Below are 22,284 nucleotides of genomic sequence, written 5' to 3'. Positions count from 1 at the left end.
TGTTGTTTTGCTTCTAACTTGTTAATGACTGTCTTGTTTCACATCAGAATCGAGTAGAGCAGCAAGCAGATCCTACATTTACTTGTCTCACAGTAACTACATTTACAAACATGGATTAATGGATCACATGCTTGAATATATTTTGATTTATGGACTGTAAAAGCTTCACATTAGAGTGATACTGAACAGAATTAAGGTGAATGGGAATGTGATATCATTTTGAGGCAAAAGGTGTGTTTATTTATTATTGCTAAATAAAGCAATAATATGTGCTTAAAGGATAGAGTGTACCAGCCTTGTTTACAGGGTTACAAAAGGTTACAAGAGAGAGAAACTATCAGATTTCTGGTGTTTTGTTAAAATTAGTCAATTTCACACAGAGTAGAACTACAACATGCATTACAAGGTGCACACACAGCATGTGTTGGGAAAGCATAATTTGAAGCCTCCTTCCCCATAAGCACAAAACATATTTGGTCATTTCCAGTTGCTACAGGGCCTCATACCAGTAAAAAAATTTTGTGCTGTCCAGTGCCTTCAGTCCTGAAGATAGACATAGGAAATTTTTGGTGTCTGTACTTTAAACAGGTCCCTGCTAAGTCGGTTCTTGCTCTTTCTCTGCCTCCATCTGAATTCACAGTGGAACTGATGTGCATGTATGAAGATCAGAAAGAACAGGAATACAAAACAAGTCATGAAAGAAAGTATGAGGGATATTAGGCTCTGTAAATATCTGAGAATTTTATTCCTTGACTGCACTTCTCTACTGAGATTATGCAGCTTTAATGATGCAGAAGAAAGGGTAAACTGGGGAAAAAAATCCTAACTATTTAAATAGGACAGCTAGAGGGAGAAGACAGATTGCTTAGAATATTTGGTAAGCCAAAGCAAGGAACCCTATTTTCTACACTAATGGAAGTCCTTCAGGTTCTTCCTTCAGAATCCATTATCTTAGTAAGCCCCATTATGACTTGAACTTCTTTTCTGCACTGATATTAAAGAGGTGAATTAAACACGACAAATTGTAAGATTATATTCAGTTGAGTAGGAGCGGTTCCAAAGTTCTGTAGCCATTTGTATGGATGGTAAATTATAAATCTTATATATGTATTTAATAAAATCCTTTCTCAATGGACGAGGTGCCGATGCCAGTCAGTGCTGAGTGACAAGGCAAATAATTTTTCTTAGAGATCTACTTATTCCTTTAACTTTGACCATTGAGCAGCAGGAGTACATGCACAGGCTTTATGACCCTTTGCTAGATACAGTTTAAAACACCCTTATCTGTTTTTATGAAAAGAAAAGAGAAGAATTTTCTGCATCCACCTTTTAAAATACATAAGGAGTTTCCTCTATCTGTAAACTCTTTCCTCTGAGGTCAGGGGACATAAATGCACTGCTGGCATCTTTCAGTGCTGTGGCACAGGTGTAATTTGCAAGACCTCTCTTGGAGAGCAGGTTCTAGATCAGAGAGATGAATAATCCAGTACTGCAAGTCAGTCTGCTTATTTACAGCATTAAATTGGAAAATGTTATTTTATACCACTGTAATAATATTTAAATCTTGTTTTAATAATATTCAAATCAAGAAGCATAAATTAAAATGCTGGCTAAGTGTAGTGGCCAAATGCAAATGAAATTTTATACTGAGAATGAAAAAGGGATGGTTCCTACCTCAAAGCCAGAAAATATTAATATGTACAATTAATTTATTTTGATTAAGTTTCAATCAATTTTTTCTTCTTCACTGTGCAGCTCTGTATATTAGAAAGCATAGTTTGAGTTATGACAGGGGTAGATGTAGCCAGTGACACTGTAATCTCTCAGCCTTCCCAGGAACTTTGAAACAGGGGAATATCAGCATTCCTGTTCTCAGCAGAAGTGACAAAATAGGGATGTTGTTACATGCTCACAGGAAATACGATAAGAGTGAAATAATTTTCTACTGGATCCAGTATGAATTTATCACAAAGACATCCCTCTAACAGAGAGCAAAAAATGCAGGTAAAGTTGAAGAACATGTTAAATATGAAAAGGTCAGAAATTTTATTAATGTCTTAGGGAGTCAAGAAAAAGGCAGAAAAGAGTGGTTTTAGCTACTAATAAAGCATACTAGGTAGAAAAATGGGACAACTTTTGCAGTCTGTCTTTATCTCTTTCTACCTGTCATTTGCATTTAATAAAGGAGGGTTTTTTTCTGATAAACAATATAAGAAATGGAATTTCTCCATCAAATACAACCACTCAATCCCTCAAATTCAGCTGATTTTATCAGCTTCCTAAATTCTTGAAGCTCTAAAGAATTATGCAATGTTCCAAAGTTTTAGAAATATTTACTGCTATTTCTTTTAAGGTTCCTTGTTGACATTTGAAAAATTCAGTACATCATTGGTGAGCATGTTAGGGGAGCAACCTGCTTTTAATTATTACCATTATTATTGTGTGGCTCACAAATGGGAGTTGTATCTTGTCATGGGCTACCAAAGTTTCCTGGAAGATACGTAAACTTCAGAAATCAAATAGCTGCCCAATAAACTGTAAGCACTCTACAAAATGGGGCAATTTCCAACAATTTCTTAAGGAAGACTTAATGACTTAAGGACTTTCTTAATGATGATGAGCATAGAACATAAATATGCATCTTTCCATGCATTTCCAGAACAAGTGCAAGAAGGGAATGAGGCTACACTGTGCTAATGATGCAAGAAACTTGTATTTATACTCTTGTAAAATACAAATTACACACAGAGAACTATCAAAAAAATCAAGTCCTCTCTGTGAAAAATATTCTTCTGAGAAAGACTACCAAGTTATAAAGAGATAAAATAGAAAAAGAGTTATCCAGGAGTCTCAATAAGTTACAAGTATGGAATCATACATTAATTTCAAAGTACAGTAAAGCAGTTCAGTAATTTTTTTGCTTTAAAGCACCTCTTCCTATATGACCTTCATTTCTCCTGGGAATCGCTGTAAAACACTCAGAACTTCACGAAATATTGTCTCTAAAAATGAAAATCTTGTGGCAATAACAAAATCTCATTGTGAGCCAGTTGTACAGATTTGTAGTTTCTTATTTAGGAGTGCACTGGTTCATTTTTATGTGTCTGTCTGACAAGAGGTCATTTTGTTCTGCAGCCTTTCAGTCAAAAATGCAGTGAACAAAATCTGACCTAGGACATAATTAGAGAGCTGATTTGGCCTGGAGAACAAAAATTCCTCGACATTCAGTCCAAGATTCTCTGAGTTCTGTCACAGTAAAGAGAAAGGGTTTCCATTGTTTGAATAGTTGTGTGATATAACCAGGGAGAGAATATCATGATCCTGAAATAATTGCATTGTTGAGGCCTGGTAGTTGAAATACCTGATTTCAGGTAGATTGTGAATCATTCTGTAAACTATACCTTGGATAATAAGTGAGTCTTTCCAGCACAGAAGATCAGTTAAATGTTTGCTGTTTGAGATCTGAAATTGCTCATAAAAGCATTTCTTCATAGACTTTCTCTGGGGTCTTGAGATCCTAAACATTGCAAATAATCTCTGTTGATACAGGGTGTCTGCCCTATTCTGCACTTTGTCCGTTATATTTTATGATCCCTTGATATCATCCACAAACACTATTGCTAAAAGAAAAAAAATCTCTCATGGGCAGTATTGTCTTTCCCTTTAAAAATCACTCTTTAACATAATCCCAGTGTCACTGCTAATTGCAATTTATTTTTCTTTTACACTTTAAACTATAACTCAGACACTGACCAAAGCTTGCACTTCTTGCAAGATTCCAGGACATCATCATCTCTTGACCTCTCATCAAAAGATGTCATGTTTGAGGCAGATGAGGGACTGAGGCTTTGTTAGAGCCTTGTAATGACACTGAGTCCTTGTGTAGGAATTCCCTCATGGGAAAGGGAACTGGGCACACAGTGGATATAACCCTCACCAGATGCACGCCAGGTTGTGCAGCTGAACTGGAAAACACTTATTCCTCCCCTTTCCATCCAAACCCATAAAGTTAATCATCAAAAATTAATGCTCCCCAAGACCTGTGTTAGGCACACCAAGCTGTGCACGTATCAGCAACTGCATTAAGTCTGTTCTCCCACGTGGCCCAAGCACACCAGCTGGATTACATTTCCTGTTACACACAAGATAACATATAATTAGCTAAGGAAGCCTGTCTGTAGAGAAAGGATTTTAATGGAATGTACCCAAGCAGTAACCCAAGGCATTGCAGTGAAATCTCTAAACAGAGAAACCAGAGAATATCTTTAGAATCAGGATTTGGAGGAGAGGGCTGATATTTCTTTGCTTTCTTGTCTTCTGATGAAATTTAAAGCCAAGTCCCTTTACCGAAATTCTTCATTTTGTTGGGAGACTCAACTTGTAACTTACGTAATTTCACATAAAAAAAATTAAGCCACCTCCACAGGACAGTGAGTGGACAGGGTATGCAGGATGTCAAATATTACTTTTCCTTCATCCCAGGATTATTTAGAGTTGAATTAATAAACAGAAGAGAGAAAATAACTGAGCAGTAGAGGCAAGGGGGAAATTAGTTTTCCAATGAGATTTGAAAAAGAGATGAAGAGCTGATGAGGCAGAGAGATAGGGGAAAGTACCAGATTTAAAGAATTAGAAAGCAGCGTGACCTTGTTAATTTTTCTATCAGTCTGCAGCTGTCTTCACTTAACTCATACAAGAAATGATGCTCAGTCTTAAAATCTAATATTAAACCAAAGCCTGCTATTTCTTTGAGAAATCATTAATATGAATTAAAATGAGCCATCCTGAATCTGAGTGACAGATCTTTAGGTAAATTACATTATAGGAATAATGAGAAGTTTTAAGACTCTCAGTGCATAATGTTTTAAATGACAGAATTATTTTTATAAGAATTAATATGGCAAATTATGAACATCATGTGACTCATCCCAGTTTAGAAGACACCAGATGTTCCTCTGTGTCTTCTCTGGCTAAGGATATCCTGCATTATGATCTTCTCCCATTAATCAACCTGACCCTGCCTGAGTATGGGCTGGAATCAGCCTCAGTGAACAGGAGCCACACATGTTCTCATTAGGTAAAATAAGGACATTTCTCATAAGAAGCCACCTCATGTAGATCAGATTCAGTCCTCAGAAATTCTGGGTGGAATTTTGGAAACATGCAGTAAAATCAGTAACTGATCTTGTAAATGACTGTAAATCTGCCTTTCTGTGAGGTCTGCATGGCATGTGTAACCCTCAGCCTCCCCACTATTTAAACAGCCAAACCTCTCCAGTTTCTCCACCTCTTTAATCACCATTTTGCACAATGTTTAACTAAGTTAGAAGTTAATTTCCTTTAATTACAAGCTGTCACTTTTTTTTTTGTTCAGGTTTTTCTTTTATGGTAGATTTTTATATCATGAAGAACAATCTATGCAGCAGCTCTCACTGGCACAAGGCTGAAGGGAGCCTGGAGCTGTGTGACATTATCCATGGGCAGTGATGGTTTGTTTGGTGCTGGTGTGGCTGTTCTTGGCATGTGCTGGTTCTTTCTTTGGGCCTTTTCCTTTATTGTTGCTATCCCTACTGTAGCATCTTTGACAACCTCTCTAGATTTTAAAGTCAACATCAGTGATGGGATTGGGGAACAGGTACAGACTGCCAACAGCAGCATCTGAGCACTTCAGGTGTCTGGCCATTTATTGAGTATAAACCTGTTTTTTTCAGATTATCAGCAGGGCAATTTTTAACTTCATGCTAATGATTTTATTTTTTTTTAATGGACAGATTTCTTTTGTAATATTTTTTAAATTGTTCAAATCATTTAAGTCATAAATAGCAATCTGCTGCCTGCAAGTAAAATGTTTCTGATATGACTGGAATCAAGAAATGTAGGACTCATGCAATAATACATTTTCATTACATTTTCAGAAATTCTCATCAGAAAAAGATTGCTGAGTATTTGGGATGTACAAGAGCTTTTGGACAGTAGTTTTAGGCAGCCCTTAGTGTTTGTTCATAACATGTCACAGGGCTCTGAGCAGTGCCTCAGGCGTTCTTGGCCCTTCACAGCTCCTGGGAAACGAACCATGTCTGCTGAATGTTTTTAAAAAATAATCACTACAAATGTGCTTTGGGATATAATCATGAAAATGAAATCTCCTAGCTTATTTTAGCATAGTAAGTGGTGTTAAACAAGCTTCTCAGTTTTTCTGTTCCGCTGTTATTAACCCAGTTTCCCCAGGGAAAAAATGTAAAAGCCTCAGATTCTAAAAAGAGAATAAAAAAAATAGGTCTCAGAACCATTGAAAATGAGAGTGACTAATTACCAGACTCTCTGACCAGATATCATTTTTGCCTGCAGGAAAGAACCTAAGGACCTTGCAGCAGCCATTATTAATGATACCGATGTAATTACTATTAGTAGAAAAAGAAATCTGGCGTCTAAATGTCAATACATGCAGCAAAGGGTTTATCAGAGAAGGTCTAAGCTTGTCTACTAATCATTGTTGTCAATTATTTAGAAACACCTTCTGAACTTCTGTGTTTAATAATAAAGTAGCCTATAGAGGTATTGCTGTTGTTCCTGCTGAACCAAAAATTCTCAATGAGAAGTATAATGCTGTTTAAGCAAGCTTGGTGGATTTGATATTAAAACAAACCCCATACTTAAGTCTCTGCTGATCTTGTGTTCTTGCCTGCAGCCAATACCATTTTCTCCAAGGAAAATTACATGTACAGTGCTTATTCCAGTAACTGCTAGAAGAGCTGCACAAATGGAGAAAAAGTGTACTAATGGTTCAGTATAAGTGGTTTTCAAATGCTTTCAAGGGCATAGGAATAAGCAGAGGATGTATGCAAACTATTACAAGACCACAAACAGTTCCATACCTCAAACGAAGCTAAGAAAGCTAAATCCATTGATGAGAAAGACTGGTTGCTAATAAAAGAAATTATTAATTTTTTTTTTCTATCTATTACAGTGTTTGAACCTCAGGAAAAATAGTTTTCAAAATTGTGCACTGACACAGCAAGAATAATAATAGTAATGTTAACCTCAGGAATCAGTGTTAATCCTAAGTAGGTATTTAGGTGGGATCAAAAATCATAAGCAGCTACTTTATAGAGCAGAAAGTTTCAGCTGAGGACAACATTTAGATGATTTTGATGAGCATGCTGTAAAAAAGAAAATGTTTTCTCATCAGAAATAATTTCAGTTGCACGAAAGGAAGTGGTAAGGAGTTTACCTTGTATAATCCAGAATTAACAAAATAGAGAATGTACTCCCAAAGCATTTTATTTTTGCTGTTTCTGTTATTATTAACTGCTTGCAGTGTGTTCACCTTTGAGTTTAGGTGCAGTAAGTTTTAGTTGTATATCATAATGGAGTTGGAGTTCCCTCAGATACCTTAAGACAAATTCAGGAGTCAAACTTTGGGTTTGAAAGTTTGACAGATTTTTACAAAAAAAAAGGTAAGTTTTGTGAACAATGGCCTAAATAAAACAAGCATACCTGCCAAAAGGCTGTCATCGAAATGAAAGTGATTTCCTTATTTTTAATTAAAAGCAATGTCTAGGTCTCCATTTCTCTAAAATCAGTCAGAATGTTTCCTTTAGACCCTCATAAAATACACAAAGTAGCTTAAAAGTTCCCAAAAGTCATCTACGAGCCCAAACTCTTTTAAAAACTGAAGCTAGCACAGTGTTCTTCATAATACACAAGGGACTTACTGTTCATAAATTGTTGATTTGCAGCCATAAAGGTGGATTCACAGATTAAATCAAGATACCTATCTTGAGACATGAGTTTATGTCTTTCTCTAAATGAAGGAGTGTTCAAATATAATTTAATTTACAGTTTCTTCCTGCACTATTCAATGCATTCAAGAGATACCTGGGGAGGTACAAAGGTATGCATCATTTTGGAGAGCAAAACCAGAAAAAGTTCCTTTTTTTCTCTCTCTCTTTTTTCTGTGACTGCATTGCAGTTGTGCTTTGACCACAGAAAGGGACAGGATATTAGTTTTCCTCTTTGAATGGTCTTTTTTTTCACATTAAATGAAGATGAAGCCACTGACTGCGTAATATTAGCAATCTCTTTTTTATTAAGTAGCAGTGTCCCCAAAGCAGTCATTCTGGGAGAAGGGAGAAATATCCAAAGGGAAAGAGGAAGCCCATTTAGGGAGAGCCCCTCCATTTAATGCACTAAACCACTACTTTCCTCTTTAGTATCAGTATAATCACTTTACTAGGTATTAAACAAAAGCTGTGGGTTTGGTATGGGAATGTGGTTGTTGGAATCAAAATGAACATTAGAGGAGCTTTTAATTTAAATTAATAATTTTGTTATCCAACTTGAATTCACTGAAATCGTGCCTTATTAAGTAACTCCCATGTAGTTTTGTTAGGTTTGTTTGTACCTGAATAAACATACAGATGTTTATTTGATTAATTGAAAGAAGCAAAATATGACAATTCTCTCTTTTTCTTTTGAGTTTTTTAATGTATTTGCATTAATAGTTTCAAAGTGCCCTTTCTTGATGTGCTTGTTGGGATGGCTGAGTTAACAGCCTATTATTATGTACTCCTTACCGAGCTGTTAATAGCTTTAGAGTCTTTTGCAGGAATTCACCTGCTGCTCATAAACACATTTATGTTGCTGTAGGAACTTCACCAGGTTGGTGCATCTCGTATTTGCAATGACCTTGCACAAACTACCATGTGCATATACTATTTTCATGCATATACAAGTACTCATATCATATTAACAAAATTCTTTAATGGCCAGAGCAGCTCTTTTTAAAAAGGTATTGATACCTATCTGTGAATTTTGTTAATGTTTTTTCCTTGTTGTTGTTTCAGCCACCACCAGAAGTGATATTTCTGCTGAAGTTAGCTACATCAGAAATGTGCACTTCCCCAAAAAATTGAGCAAAAACTTGCTTTGTCAGTTTTGAAAGTGCAAAATCAGCTTTTTGTTTACTCGCTAGTTTGTTTACTTTGCCCTTGAAATTCATGTTCAATTAATTGGAAAAAAGATTGCTGTTTTTGCTTTCCACCCCATTAACTCACCGAGGTGTTTGAAGAAAACATAAACTTAAGGAATATGCTGTATTTATTGTTGATGTATTGCCAGGTTCTGCACTACAGTCCTGACACCAGAGGTGAATTCAGCCCTTCTGAGTTAGCATTACAAGATAGATGTTTGCTGTTTGCCTGCACTGAGACACAAAAAAGTGTATGGTGCTCACAAATGCACCAAAAAATGTGATATTTCAGTGACTTTTCAATACCTGTTATATGTTTATATCTGAAGAGGCTTGCTTAATGAAAAACAATACACAATCTCTATATAGAGATCAGCAGGTTCCCTCTTGCCTCTGATTTATTATTTGTATTGCAGTGATTAAAGTCAAACATTAGTTAGTGTCAGACTTTGTGTTTTAGAGCCAAAATTCTTCCTCCAAAATTGATTTTTGTTGGATGGTTGAAATCTATCTTAATATTGTCAACATTATTCTATGCTTATAAATCAAATTTTCTTTGAAAAGGGAAGTATGTCTCCCAAAGAAGTGTATTCACAGTTAGCATATGAAAGAATGGTTACCATTTAACATTCATATGGTCTGAAATGAATCTTAATGACTTCAGTCATTTCCTTCCAGAAAAGCACATCTGAATAGCAATCTGACTCAATTCAATCTATAAAAGTAGATATTTTGCTTACTTACATAAAAGTGATAGCTTTATTAATACCACTGAATTCTTTTTTCAAGCTGTTGTGTATCAATAAGGATCCTTTCTGGATTTGCCAGGCAGGAAACATTTAGTAACAAATGAAAAGAGAAAATTCTACATTAGTCTGCTCTTCTAATATTAAAAGTTATTTATGTAGAAAATACAAACTAAGCTTAAAACAATCTTAAAATAAGCCCACTGAATCTACCTGTCCTAACATCCTAAAAGGCTGAAAACACATCTTAGAAAGGACTTGGAAAGGCATGATTCCACAAGAGGTTTTTAGTAGAGAATGTGGTTTTAGTACAGAATGTGTTTTTTACGGGGGTGTTCGTAGAGCTGCAAACATCCCACAGCAGATAAAATTTCCCAGCAAGATGTTGCAAACCTGACAAAATATTCAGCACTGAAAGGGAACCCTAATCCAAATCCTGGTCCTATCTGCCTGTGAACATTGTAGGGATCCTGGAATTAGGTGAATTAGGCCCATTTGTCATCAGCACCATTAGAGCTGGGTTCTGTGTAGCTGACTCTGCACCATACTATATTTTTGGATTGGTAGAATCACTTGATTTTCACAGCTTTGAGCATATGTTGTGGATTGTTACGATTTTTTGGGGGGAGGAGGAAGGGTTGTTTGGGGTTTTTTTGTTCATTTTGTAGGGTTTTTACAGTACACTACTGTAGCAAGTCACCTCACTGTAGAAGTCTTCTGAAGAATTGGATGATTTCTCTTGTGTTGAAATTCCACTTCCCTTGTTAGATGCTTCTTTGCATTTAAGTTACCCTCACACTTCAGCAGGAAATAGGATCACCACAATTTTCAGTTCTGCCATGAAGGGGGACAGCAGCTGTGTGTGTACAGCTGTGATGTTACCCCTGGGTGTGAGAGGATTGCCTGTCCCACATCTCAGCAACTTGAACACCTTCAGGTGTTTGGACTGTGGCTTTTTTCACATCACACCAGTTGTCCCTTTTTGTTATCTTTCTTCCAGGCTCCTTCATTTTCAATTTAAATATTTCATTATCCAGTGACCTATTTCCCATCTGTAACTGGAAGTACTGTTTTTAGGATATACACAGATATTTTGAAATTGACTGAACTTATTACTGATATTATTATTCACTATTTCTTATAGACTAGAAACTAAAATATATTCAATAAAACAGGAAGTGGATTTAAAAAAAAAAATCCCCACAGTATTTTTTAAACATGGTTTGTAATTAAATTTGTTGCCTAGGGATGTTTTGGAGGCCACACACAAAATTGGTTCAAGGAATAATTAAGGAAATTCATGGAGAAAAAGTCCATGAGCTGTAAAACACAACGAAGCAAATTTAGTTAATTCAGAAAGCCACTAATCTGCAGATTGCTGCGCTCTGGGGGAGTGTTGAGGGTAAGCATGGGGACAAGGAACCTGCAGTGGTATCAGGATCTCGTTCAGAATTGTGAACTATGAACCTCATGCACCGAAGGAATGGCTTGGGAATCAGGACACTGGCTGTATATCCATAGTTCTCTGGGCTTGTTTCACAGCAAAGTCACAGGAGCCTTCCAATCTTAACATTTTCAGGATTGCTTCTGTTTCCTGTTGCACTGTGTTTGTCAGCAGGTTTATTACATCATTCCTTAGCATTAGATATCCCAGGAGAAACCTTGTCCTGAGGTGAATTTTGAGTGCTACTTGAGTTTAATTTTAACATTAGAAATTTAGTTTGTGCTTGCAGTAACTTCCTACTCCTTTCCAACTGGAAAAGAAAATTAATATGAGTGAAAAAATAAGAAAAATCCTTGAGGCAGCTGAAGGGGCTGGCACTTTTATATGCAGAAGTTAGAGAGACTTCTGGAGATCCTGGTGCAGAGGTTTCCACTGGTAAATATTTTCAATTAGCAAACAACTGTTATCCGAGTAGCTCATTACTGCCAGAAAGATGAGATTTCCTATCTGTGCTCATCAGAAAACTCAGGCCATGTTCTCCAGCTGCCTTTGCTATATGCTGGATTGCACCCTGTTCCATCCCTAACTTAAGGCACAGGCCTGTTTTTATTTTATTTTAATCTCCTTGTCAGGACAATAAGCTCTGTCCTGACTGCTGCCTCCACACCTGGCAGTCCCACTTGGCCCACATGATGAACCACATGGCTTTTGCTCTGCCCACCCCTCACCTCTCTGTGCTGCTGAGAATTTTAACACTCTTTTAGAGCCTCCCTGTGCTCATCTCTCTCCTCATTTAATATTCTGCTTTTCATGGTTCACCTCACATCAACTCATTTCTGCCTTTCCAACTATATAATCCAATTAAAATGAAATTTGTCTGGGATTTGACCTTTCTATATTTTCTTTATGATTGGTTATCTCTTCTTCCCCTTTTCACGTTGACAGCTTCACTTTATATATGGAGAAAGTGATGAGCAGACTGACAGGCAATCAAAATATAAAATATTGAATGGCCAAGCAGGTAAAGGACACTTGAGTGTTGCAGCTCCCCAAACTGTTACATCTCAGATTAATCAGGAGGGAGGCCAAGGAGCAAAGGGACAGGGTTACAACCTGAAGGGGCTGATGCCTTTAAGTGTTGCAGATTTCTCCTCTAAGAAAACACTAGAGCCATTGGCAATTTTCTCTCTGGCCCTGCTTTTTTGCTGCCACAGTTTTCTACTTAGTTTAGATCAGTCCTCAGATCTTTGCAATCACTTTTCTAAATTTACTTCAGGTTTGTGGTTCAGCTGAAAACCAGAGATACAAGAGTTTTTAGGAAGAACATTTTTTAAAGAATCTGAAGGGTATATTTTACTCCTTGTTCTCTTACTGTAATTTTTCTTACCCCACTCTGTGTTACAGTAAAAATGTACCTAATCCTGTTGATCAGATTGTAATCAGTAATTAATATTAGAAGCACGTTTTTGAACCTTTAAGTCTTCTCTAAAATCTTCTGCCAGCATTCCTGTTAATTGATGTACTGTAGGTTAAAATAGTTTTCTAGGAGAAAATCACACACAAAATTACAGAAGCTTTCAAAGGCAGACACTGAGTTCCACAGATGTAGTTTATTGATTCCAGTGTAATTAGTCCTTATCTACAACAACCTGTGTAAGGTGACAAAGGTGCTATGACTAGAGGCAACAGGCATTCAAAAATTGTATTATGAAAATATTTTATTGTAATGTTAGAAAATACTTTTTGAGAATTACTGGAGGAAAACTAGTTGTGAGAGGAATATATGCTCTATAAATCAGAGGCAGTTTCCATAAATTAGAGCTGTGGGGACTCTGTTTTTATTGATCACAGAGAGTGAGTACAAACTCCAGAGTTTGATGTTGTCTTTAATAGATTCTATTTGATCTGACTAATCAATTAATTACTATACCTAATAATTACCTACTGTGTTATCCTAATGGGTAGCACAGCATTAAATTTCAGGTGACTATGGAGTGCCAGCATAGCTGATCCCAAGGAAAAAGTAAGGAAGAATGTGGAGATTTCATTGCACAGTGGACTAGATCAGTAAAAATTGCTGTCTTCCAGAACTGTGGTCATTCCTTTAAAATAATGATGCTTCCTCTGTAGGTCACATTGTGTGTGTTCCTCAGACTGATGTATCTAGGAAAGATGTGACCAAATGGTCTCATAAAAAATTCTTTTTTATTATTGGTGATTTTATTTAAACATTTATAGTACCTGAGTCATGAAACTCCAAATCTTCTTTACTTTAATGTGGTACTTATTCAGCTTTGACATTGTGCTTCAGTGTACAGGATAAAGACCTGGTCCCTGTGGTAGGTAGATTTAATCTCTATTAGCTCTTCTTTCAGTTAAATAACAGTGCTTTGAAAAGGCCAGGCAGGATTATGTGGCTTAATACAGAATTTTCATGTTGCAGGACAATAGATATAAACTAGAAAATGTGTTTGCAAACAGCTGATAGTAAATTCAGTACCTCCCCCTGGATTCTTTCTGCACACACACACTTGAAAGTTGTGGGTACAGTAAGTCTCTTTTAGCTGGCAGAAGGTTTGGAAATCCTTCCCCTAGGGTCAGTTTAAGAAGACTTTTGTTACTCATGACACTGAATGAGCTGAATACCTCCATTGTCATTCATAAAATAAACTAGACTAAGAGTATATAGCTCATATTATATATTCTAATTCATAGAAAATTATATTTGCTTATCTTTTTAAGTTACTAAACTAAGGACTGATACTATTTTTATTAGAACTATGTCTCTTTTTGACACTCAAAGATTAACGATGACAAATCTCGTATGCCTAAAAGTGCCAGGATTTTATCAGTGCTTTACTGGTTGAGTTAATCTTTTTAAGGTTATTTCAGCACTACAGGCAAAATTCTGTGTTTCAGTTTTAATTTCTATTGATTTTTTGGGGTTTTTTAGTAAAGGTTTTGAGACGTGTACTCTTTTTATCACCTATAACATCAGAATATAAACTCTGATTGCCTTAAGAGTCTAAACGGATTAAAGATCATCACATTTGGTTAGTCTTTATCAATATTTTTCTTATATGTATCCACAAAGTCTTAATTTCTGTGCTACTTTGCTGTCTACTAAGGTGAGGATAAAATTAGAGATCTATTCGTTCACACGAATGCTGTAGCATGTGGAAATATATCTGTTTATTTAGAATTGTTAATGTTATTGGGGGAATCCTCTTTCTTTTAAGTATATGAGAAAGATGGTACTAACCATCACAATAACAGAACATCTGGATAGTGACTGCTACTGCAAAAGCAGGAAATATTTCATTAAAATTATCCTCTGACGGTGCTACTCAATTAAATTAGGTTGTCTAGTCTTAGACCATTAGCACCATTGTGCTTTCCACTCAGTCTGTTTCTTTAGATATGAAAAATGCCTTATCCATAAAGCCAAGTATAAAATTAGGATAGATAGAGATTCAGATAGGCAGAGGTGGCTGCAAAAAAGAATTTGATTCTGAAAGGCTTTTTTGCTCATGCACAGAGCAAACTGTCATGGATTTGTGAACACTGTTCCTCATAATCAGAACCAAATCCATTTACAAGAGGAATCACACAAACAATAAGAAAAGAACAATTTCCTTAGAAACAGAGATAGCATTTTCAAAGTTTATAATATAATTCTGTTTAACTTGGATAGGTAGCCATAGACTTAGTATTACATTGTGTAATAACATTGGCATAGCTTGCATTTGGGTTATATTTATGTTTTAATTACAGATTTTCACCAAGATAAATTTACAGTAGGCTATGGAAGAGGTCTTATGAATTTCCTCATATCAGATTATGTCTCACAGTTATATGAGTATATTATATTAGATAGACTCCTTTAACTCATATTTAACCCCTCAGCCCCTGGGTTCTCAGAACTGCTTCTTGTGAGCCCTTTGCCATCTCTAAGGTCACAAATGCTGTAAATGATGTAAATGATCAGAGTGTTTCTTGTGTCCCTTTTCTTTTTATGAACACTGAACCATATAGTGGCCAACTATATATTATCTTACTTCTTATGTGCCGTGGGAGGTACAGCCATGTCAGTTAAACTTATGTTTCATTTGGCAGATTTTGTAGTAGCCCTCTGTTATCAAGTACAGAATAAATGCAGTACTTGGCCTTTCCCATTGATTCCTGTCACTGTCTAGGTCAGAAATCTATCACACAAGATAGATCCTTCTAGCACACAAAATCATGCTTCCTTGTGATGGAAAATAGTGTGCATGATAAGTGGCTTGATATATATCTATATTTTGCCATAACGTGAAAGCAGGATCTGGGAAAAGCATGCACTAACATCCAGGAAGTAAACTTAAGTTCTTCAGTTTAAAATTGGCTTTTTGAACACATAATCCCTGCAAAAGTGAGTGCATATGGTCTATAGCAAGAATAATTCAAAGCATCCCATGTGTCTGTGCAGTCCAGAATTTTATTTTTTTGTTCTGAGTCCATCTTCAGCCTTCCTGGGAAAGATCATGGGAGCAGGAGTGGCCAGCCTTGAGAGCCACCTCCATGCATCTCTGTGGAAAGCTCTGGCTTTCCTGGTTGGCTGCAGATCAGTTGTCAAGAGAAGGGAATAAGGGCAAAGCATCCCCTCTTTGGATAATTCTCTTATGTGTGAATCCAGTCCTAAAAGGCAGAATTCTTTGTGCAAAACATTCCAGCTCTGAGAAGTTTCTGGCTATGAATCATTTTCTCTTGAGTTTGAGCAACTTTTTCCTCAAGCTCCTGAAGCTTGTTCTCAAGCCAAGGTGACAGGATCCCTTTCTGCTCTTTCACGTGCAGTAACAAATCTTGACCCTTCCCCATCTGACAGCACTATTACTTTTAAGCTCGTGTACTCCCAGACATCATTTTTCAGTCTGTGGGATGGATGGAATGACAGGCTGCAGAAAGAAAGGAGAGAGCAGGGCATGGAGAGGGACCACAACCTTCAGTGCTTCCTGCAGGCAGCCCCAGGCACGTGGTGAGGAAGCAACAAGCCAGACAACCCCTGGAGGTGGCCAAAATGCCTTCCAGAAGGGACAGGTAGCAATGGCTGCCCCTCAGGAGGTTGCTGTTCCCCCCAGAGGGACCCATTTCGTTGATTAAATGTTACCATCACAGCCCTTATCACGCTCATATCATCTTTGACCAACTACAAATAAAGAATTGTATTTTCTGCCTTCCTTCCCACACCCCTGGCTATGGAGCCAGTGTGTCCCAAGTGTATGTTTTACACAAGCAGTGTTAGCCTGTAATAACATATAATAGATATAATAGCTAGAGCTCAGATTGTTTCTTTTTCCAAAAGTCATTCCTACTTCTTGCTGCTGCTGGCCTTGTTCTGCAGTCATCCAGTCATCAGGGATTAAATCTTGTAACTGGATCTTGGGGGATTTTTGGACAAAATTTCCATTTCCATCCTCCTCTTAAAGACTGTATTTTTTTTTACAATTCCATCAGTTTTTTCTGCAATCTCTCCAGCAGGTCAAAGAAGCAGTACACTGTTAAATGCTAAGACTTGATTTCAAGCAGTAAGGTGGTCTAGGGAAAATAAAAGGCTGGCAACTATTACATTGTACAGTGAAATCCCTTAGGTGCTGGCCTCTTCCTTAGCTTACAGAGTCTAAATAAAAATTTCCAGAGCATTCCAGAGCATAAAGTCACTCACTGCCCATCTATGGGCCGTGACAGAGCACTTTGAATCATGCTAATACCTGTATAAAACAAGCATTTGCTGTTTACATAATCTGAAGATTTCTAAGATCTTTCCTTCACAGGAAGTCACGCAATCAGAAAAAAAGAAACACTTACCACTCAATCAAGTAGGCTTTCTGTCAGAAGAAAATAAGTATTTTCTGAAATGCAGTAAAATATGTCTAAAATCCACTAACCTGTTCAAAGTGAAGTTACAACATTTCAAGTAATTGGGAGAAGTCATATATTTAAAGAAGTAATTAGATGGTGTATTAATAATAGTCTCTATCCATATAATTACATGTACATTTTATCCTACTATTTCATTTTAAATACATCTTCCTTATGGTTTCAAATATTGGTAGCCGACTGTAGGAAAAAATCAATTCTTCCTCTTACTATAGTTTCTCTGATTTTCCCACTGTTTGAAGCACAAGTTAAATGTAGTTATTTTTAATATTGATCACTGTTGCCTTCCTTCTGCTCCTTCCCCCAACAGAATCATTAGGTTGCTTCTGTGTGTTTGTTTTTTAATCTGGTTTTCTCAGCCATGTCCCTGTATTCCTACTGGGGGAATAGTGATCGACCTGCTGCCCTGTGCTAATGTGATCTGTTTCACATGGCTGGAGTTAACTCAGCGTGTTTTATAAAAACTGTTTGTTTTGTATAGAAAGTGCATGCATATTGCTGAGAAGAGGTTAAAAGTCCAACAGAATCTGACTGAAACCTGATCTTCTCCTGGTTATATCTCTTCTGTGAAGTAGATTTCCTTCTGAGCAGGCTGGAAGCACCCTTTGAATAACTTACACCTGCTCTAATATAACTGTGTGGTATAATAAATGCATATGGTGCCCTGTGGATGTCACAGTTGGACTGTTAAGCACATGCCAAGGACATTCCTGCTCAGTTTGGAGACAAATCCTGCTCCAAGGGAGCAAACCTAGCCTTAAGGCAGCACATAAAATATTACAGATTACTGGTTTATCAAGTAACTAATGACAGGGAATAAATGTTCTTCTTCCAAGTCATCCTCTCATGTAAAGGCATCATCCAAGACCTGTCTAGCAAAGCAGCCCTCAGTTAAAGCACAGAGATTGATATTTCTGGTCTCCATACTAGAGCAGCTGGTCTGCAGTGGTAATTCCCAGAGATCATAATTCTCAGGGATCTCTGTGAGATTCAGGAATTCTCAGCTGCTGCCTGGCATCAACTGCCAGGAGATTAACAGGGGACTTTTGCACAGAGTATTTCTCCTTATAGACTTTCAAAGTGAATTTCATGTATGACTACATTACACCTACCTGGAAAGAGACATTGAGCTCAGCAGCAGCAAAGCAGCTGAACCATGAAGTCGGCAGGCTTTAAAGTAAAGGTTAATTCCTATTTTCTTTTACCCACAGGTCTACCCACGGATAGCGCCGGCATTTTGGCACTACCTGCGGGTAGAAGTGAGTAGCGGGTATTTGAATACTCCCACATCTTTATTTTACAGCTTGGTAGTGTTTACTGACCTCCTAGTTTGTCCATTGTGGAAAAATAATGAGTTTCCATTCTAGTTGCCATTCTTCTGTGAATGTAGTCTTGTACTAATTCATGTTGGTTTGACTACGGTTGGGTTGGTTGCTAACCCAAGTCACAAAAACATGTCTGTATGCAAGGGTAAAGACAAAAAACCCAAAACCTAAAAGTCGAGGCCATATCATACATTCTGACTGTAGCACAGAACCAAAGTACAGAAATCCATACGTGCACCTCCTTTTATAAACACATTTTACATTCGCGAGAAGAATATGGAGCTTCAGTTCTGTTATATCATTTTTGCAAAGATTGTTCAACTCAACTTGATATAATTTCTTCCCTCTTTTGTCCCTCAGGAGCATGAGCAGCTCAGCTATTCCTCCACAAGGTCCAAGGCTCCAAGTGTTATCATCACAGGTCTCAAGCCAGCCACCAAGTACATATTTCATATCAGAGTCAGGACGGCAGCAGGATACAGCGGCTATAGCCAGAAGTTTGAATTTGAAACTGGAGATGAAAGTAAGTTTCACTGAAGGGAAAAAAAAAAAAAATACAACAGAAGTAGCATCTAATTCTAAGCCAGTGAGACATTGGGAGTTTGAATGGCTGAACCCATACTATTTGTTTATCACAAAATGACCAGTGCTATGTGATTAAAAACAAGCCTCAGACTCAGTTCTGGATTTACAACACATTAGAATGTTAGCCCAATGCTGCAGCTGAAGGAATGTTCTCTTCCATAAAATTTCCTTATGGGACCCTTCCAAGCTAAGATGCTCTCAGATTCTCTGATCCTTTCTTTCCTTATGGTAGTTCTGCCTCTTGACATCTGGAAATACCCTTAGCCAGGCTTTCCCTAAGTCCAGGAGCTTCACACAAGCTCCCAGTGATGGACTCTTCACTCTGTAGTTGTCACTGCTCCCAGACTCCACAAATAAAAAACTTGAAACTTTTATATGCATTTCCATCAACCAGTAAAACTACTAAATTTGGCACTAAGAAGCAAGAAGCCTTCCTATTTCAACTACAAAATATGCAAAGAGGCTTTATGCACGATGTTGATGCTCTGAGCGATTTTATATTTGTCATGTGTTGTCCTCCATGTTCAAAGAAACATAGAAAAAGGTATTTACATGTATTTGAGAGAAAATTAGTGTAGTAGATAACAACACTAAAACACTCATTAATTAAATTACTTTAATTAGCCTGTTATGTATACCATGTTTTTCATTAGTGTTTTAGAATTCAAGTTGTTTAAGCTAATGTACAGACTCAAAACTATGTAAGTACTTCCAAGAGCACCCTGGGATTTGTGTTCCATTTTTATTGCTTCTTAACTTCTATTTCAAAAATCAATCAGGGATAGATTTCCAAGTGCTTAATGCCTAATTGGACTTTTTAAAATTTTCTGGGTACTTAAGCCAATTGGTTTGAATAGGAGTTGAGCACTTGGGTGCTTTCAAGAATTTCAGTAGATCTTGTCTGTATCTTCTGGTGCAATAAATACAAGGCTTAATTCATGTAAAGAATGAAATAATATTTAAACCTCTATGAGGTTTCACATTGTGAAAATGTCACTTGCCCATCTAAATCAGGAAGATTGTGGCTCCAGTGACATTTTCCTCATTGGTATTGAGGGAATCTCCTGGGAGTGACATTCCCCTTACTCCATCCTAGTCCCATCTCACTTTCTCAGTGCACTGATGCAGCTGGCCCTTGGGCTGCATGGTGAGCTTAATTTTAACATCCTTGTCGAAGTATAGCATCAAAGCTGAACCCAATACTGAAATAAACTGGAAAAATAAATCTGTTTATGATGCCATAAGCAGACCTAACACAGCTTATCTCCCACTAATTCTGATTTCTTTTACTTCTAAGTCTAAGCACTTGCTGCCTAAACTTGTAAATGTTTTCACATAGCTGAATAAATAGAATGCAGCAATGGTTTTATCAGTATTTCAAGATGCTGACTAACATTTACACAGAGAGATTTGGGGGACTTGTGTTGAGATTTGGGCTGCTTGGTTCTGTCAGTACCTGTAAATGTTAATTTGCCCTCACTGGCCTGCATCTGTCTTACTAAACATTCCTAGTCCAGCTGTGTAGGAATCTCTCTTCATCATTTACTATTCTGGCAGTGTGCAGCTCAGCTGAAAATATTCTGATTTTTTTTAATGTACATTTTTCTCATTTTTTCTGAAAGATAGCAAAGGCAGACTATTGCAGCTCCCTCCGTTCTTGCTCACTAGAAACAGGTTACTTGGTGAAAATTCCACTTTTGCAATTACTTTTTGTGGACTTTCAATTAGATTTTAATTAACTCAACATAGCACTTTCATGAGAAGGCTGGGAAGAATAGTGTGTTTTAAAAATCTGCTTTGTGAACAGAAAATTTATCAACCAACATTCTCATGAAAATAACAAAAAATATTGTAAGTCATGTGTTCAATAAAAATCCTCCTTAATTGGCCTTAGCTTGTAGCATCCTTCTGCTCTCTGCCAATTGAACATGTTACAGTGGGGAAGAATTCCCAGACCAGTTACAGGTAAACATCCAAGGTTATTCCATTTACCCTGTTTGAACGTTGACAGAATTTGTTAACAGACAGTGGTAAAGCAAGCCATCAAAAATTAGGGTTTTTCTTGAATAGACTAATTATTGAAAATTAATAATTTGTTAGCTGTGAGATGTGTGTATCAAATGCCCTAAAACTTACTGTTCTTTGGCAGGACAGTGTCCTGCCTTCTCTGATGTACTGGGTGAAACACTACCTGTGTCACTTCAGTTATAAAGTTATAAAGGATAAAATAGATACATCATTACCAGGAGCACGAAAACATTTTGGTGTGATTGCTAAAGGTGGTGCATGAGGAAGAGAGAAGAACAAATCTGCAGCAGCGGTGGCAGAAGTTAGTTATTAGTGCTGTTGTGGTTTTTGGGAAGCACCCTCTCTTTCTGACCCACAGACTGAGGCAGGCACAGCTTGGGGAGCTCTGTTGTTGAACTCTTCTCCCTGCTGCAAAGACAAACAAGTGGAGCATCCAAAAGAATGAAATTTGTATTTTCTTTGTGATAGGAAATGGAGTTACCTAGGGTAGTCAGAAAAATTCTCTTCAAGGAAGCAGGGATGGATGAATGGATGCTGACAGGCATTTCTCTTCCTTTTAAAGCTCAGAGGCAGCACCTGGGAAATGTGAAACCTTTCCAAAGCACAGCAACCACCACTTGTGACTGTGTTTCTTGTTGCCATTTTATTCAGTCTCTGTTTCAGCACCTTACAGGCAAAACACTCGTAGCAAAGCTGGCAGGTTTTCATACACTCCAGCACACACACAGCTGCCACTGCTGGGGCTTTAAATTGGAGCATAAACCTCACTTGCAGCTCCTGCTTTTATCTGTCAGAATTACCAGCTATCTGAGTCACCACAAAAACACTCTGGTCCTCCCTAACAGAGGATAAAATGTGTTCTGACAATAAGAAAACATTTGTCCTAGGGCAGAGATGCTTTAATCTCCGACTGTTACCCTCTCTGGTTTTTTTCCCTCCCTCTCTTCTAACCAGCTGTTTATGGGATATTTTTGTTGGTTGGCTGGTTTTGTTGTTGGTTGTTTTTTTTAATTAATGATTCAAACCTCTTCTTTTTTTTTCTAGAGAAGTGTTTTTTTACATTGCCTCAGAGGTCCTTCTGCTCAGAGGAACTTGTAAAATACTAAACAATTTACAGCTTTTTGGCAGTTTTCATGCCAAAGCTAGGCTTATTCTAAAACCAAGGGTATTTTCCTTCTCAGCCTTCCCATCATTAGGAAAAAATAATCTGTAAGTGGAATGGTTGGCTTATTCTGGAAGGGACCTAAGGGACAAAGTAGCATTTATGCA

At 37.3% G+C, this 22,284-nt stretch overlaps 1 protein-coding gene across 8 annotated transcripts in view; it reads left to right on the top strand.

Moving 5' to 3' along the window:
* EPHA6 (EPH receptor A6) overlaps positions 1-22,284 on the top strand; it is a 371,203-nt gene that overhangs the window by 253,932 nt on the left and 94,987 nt on the right. For 4 of the 8 annotated variants that reach the window (XM_086884184.1, XM_086884182.1, XM_086884187.1 and 1 more), the window contains one exon: positions 18,763-18,925. The exons of 1 other annotated variant lie outside the window; for it this stretch is intronic. In XM_086884184.1, the coding sequence (XP_086740310.1) occupies positions 18,763-18,925 (163 nt within the window). Of the gene's footprint in view, positions 1-18,288; positions 18,337-18,762; positions 18,926-22,284 lie in introns of all 8 variants that reach the window. 3 more of the 8 variants (XM_086884183.1, XM_086884181.1, XM_086884185.1) reach the window with 1 other exon arrangement.

Source organism: Cyanistes caeruleus, chromosome 3, assembly GCF_971803275.1.
Source record: "Cyanistes caeruleus chromosome 3, bCyaCae1.hap1.1, whole genome shotgun sequence".
Lineage (NCBI taxonomy): Eukaryota > Metazoa > Chordata > Aves > Passeriformes > Paridae > Cyanistes > Cyanistes caeruleus.
Note: the sequence above shows the minus strand (reverse complement) of the source record. Positions and strands in the feature narration are given on the sequence as shown.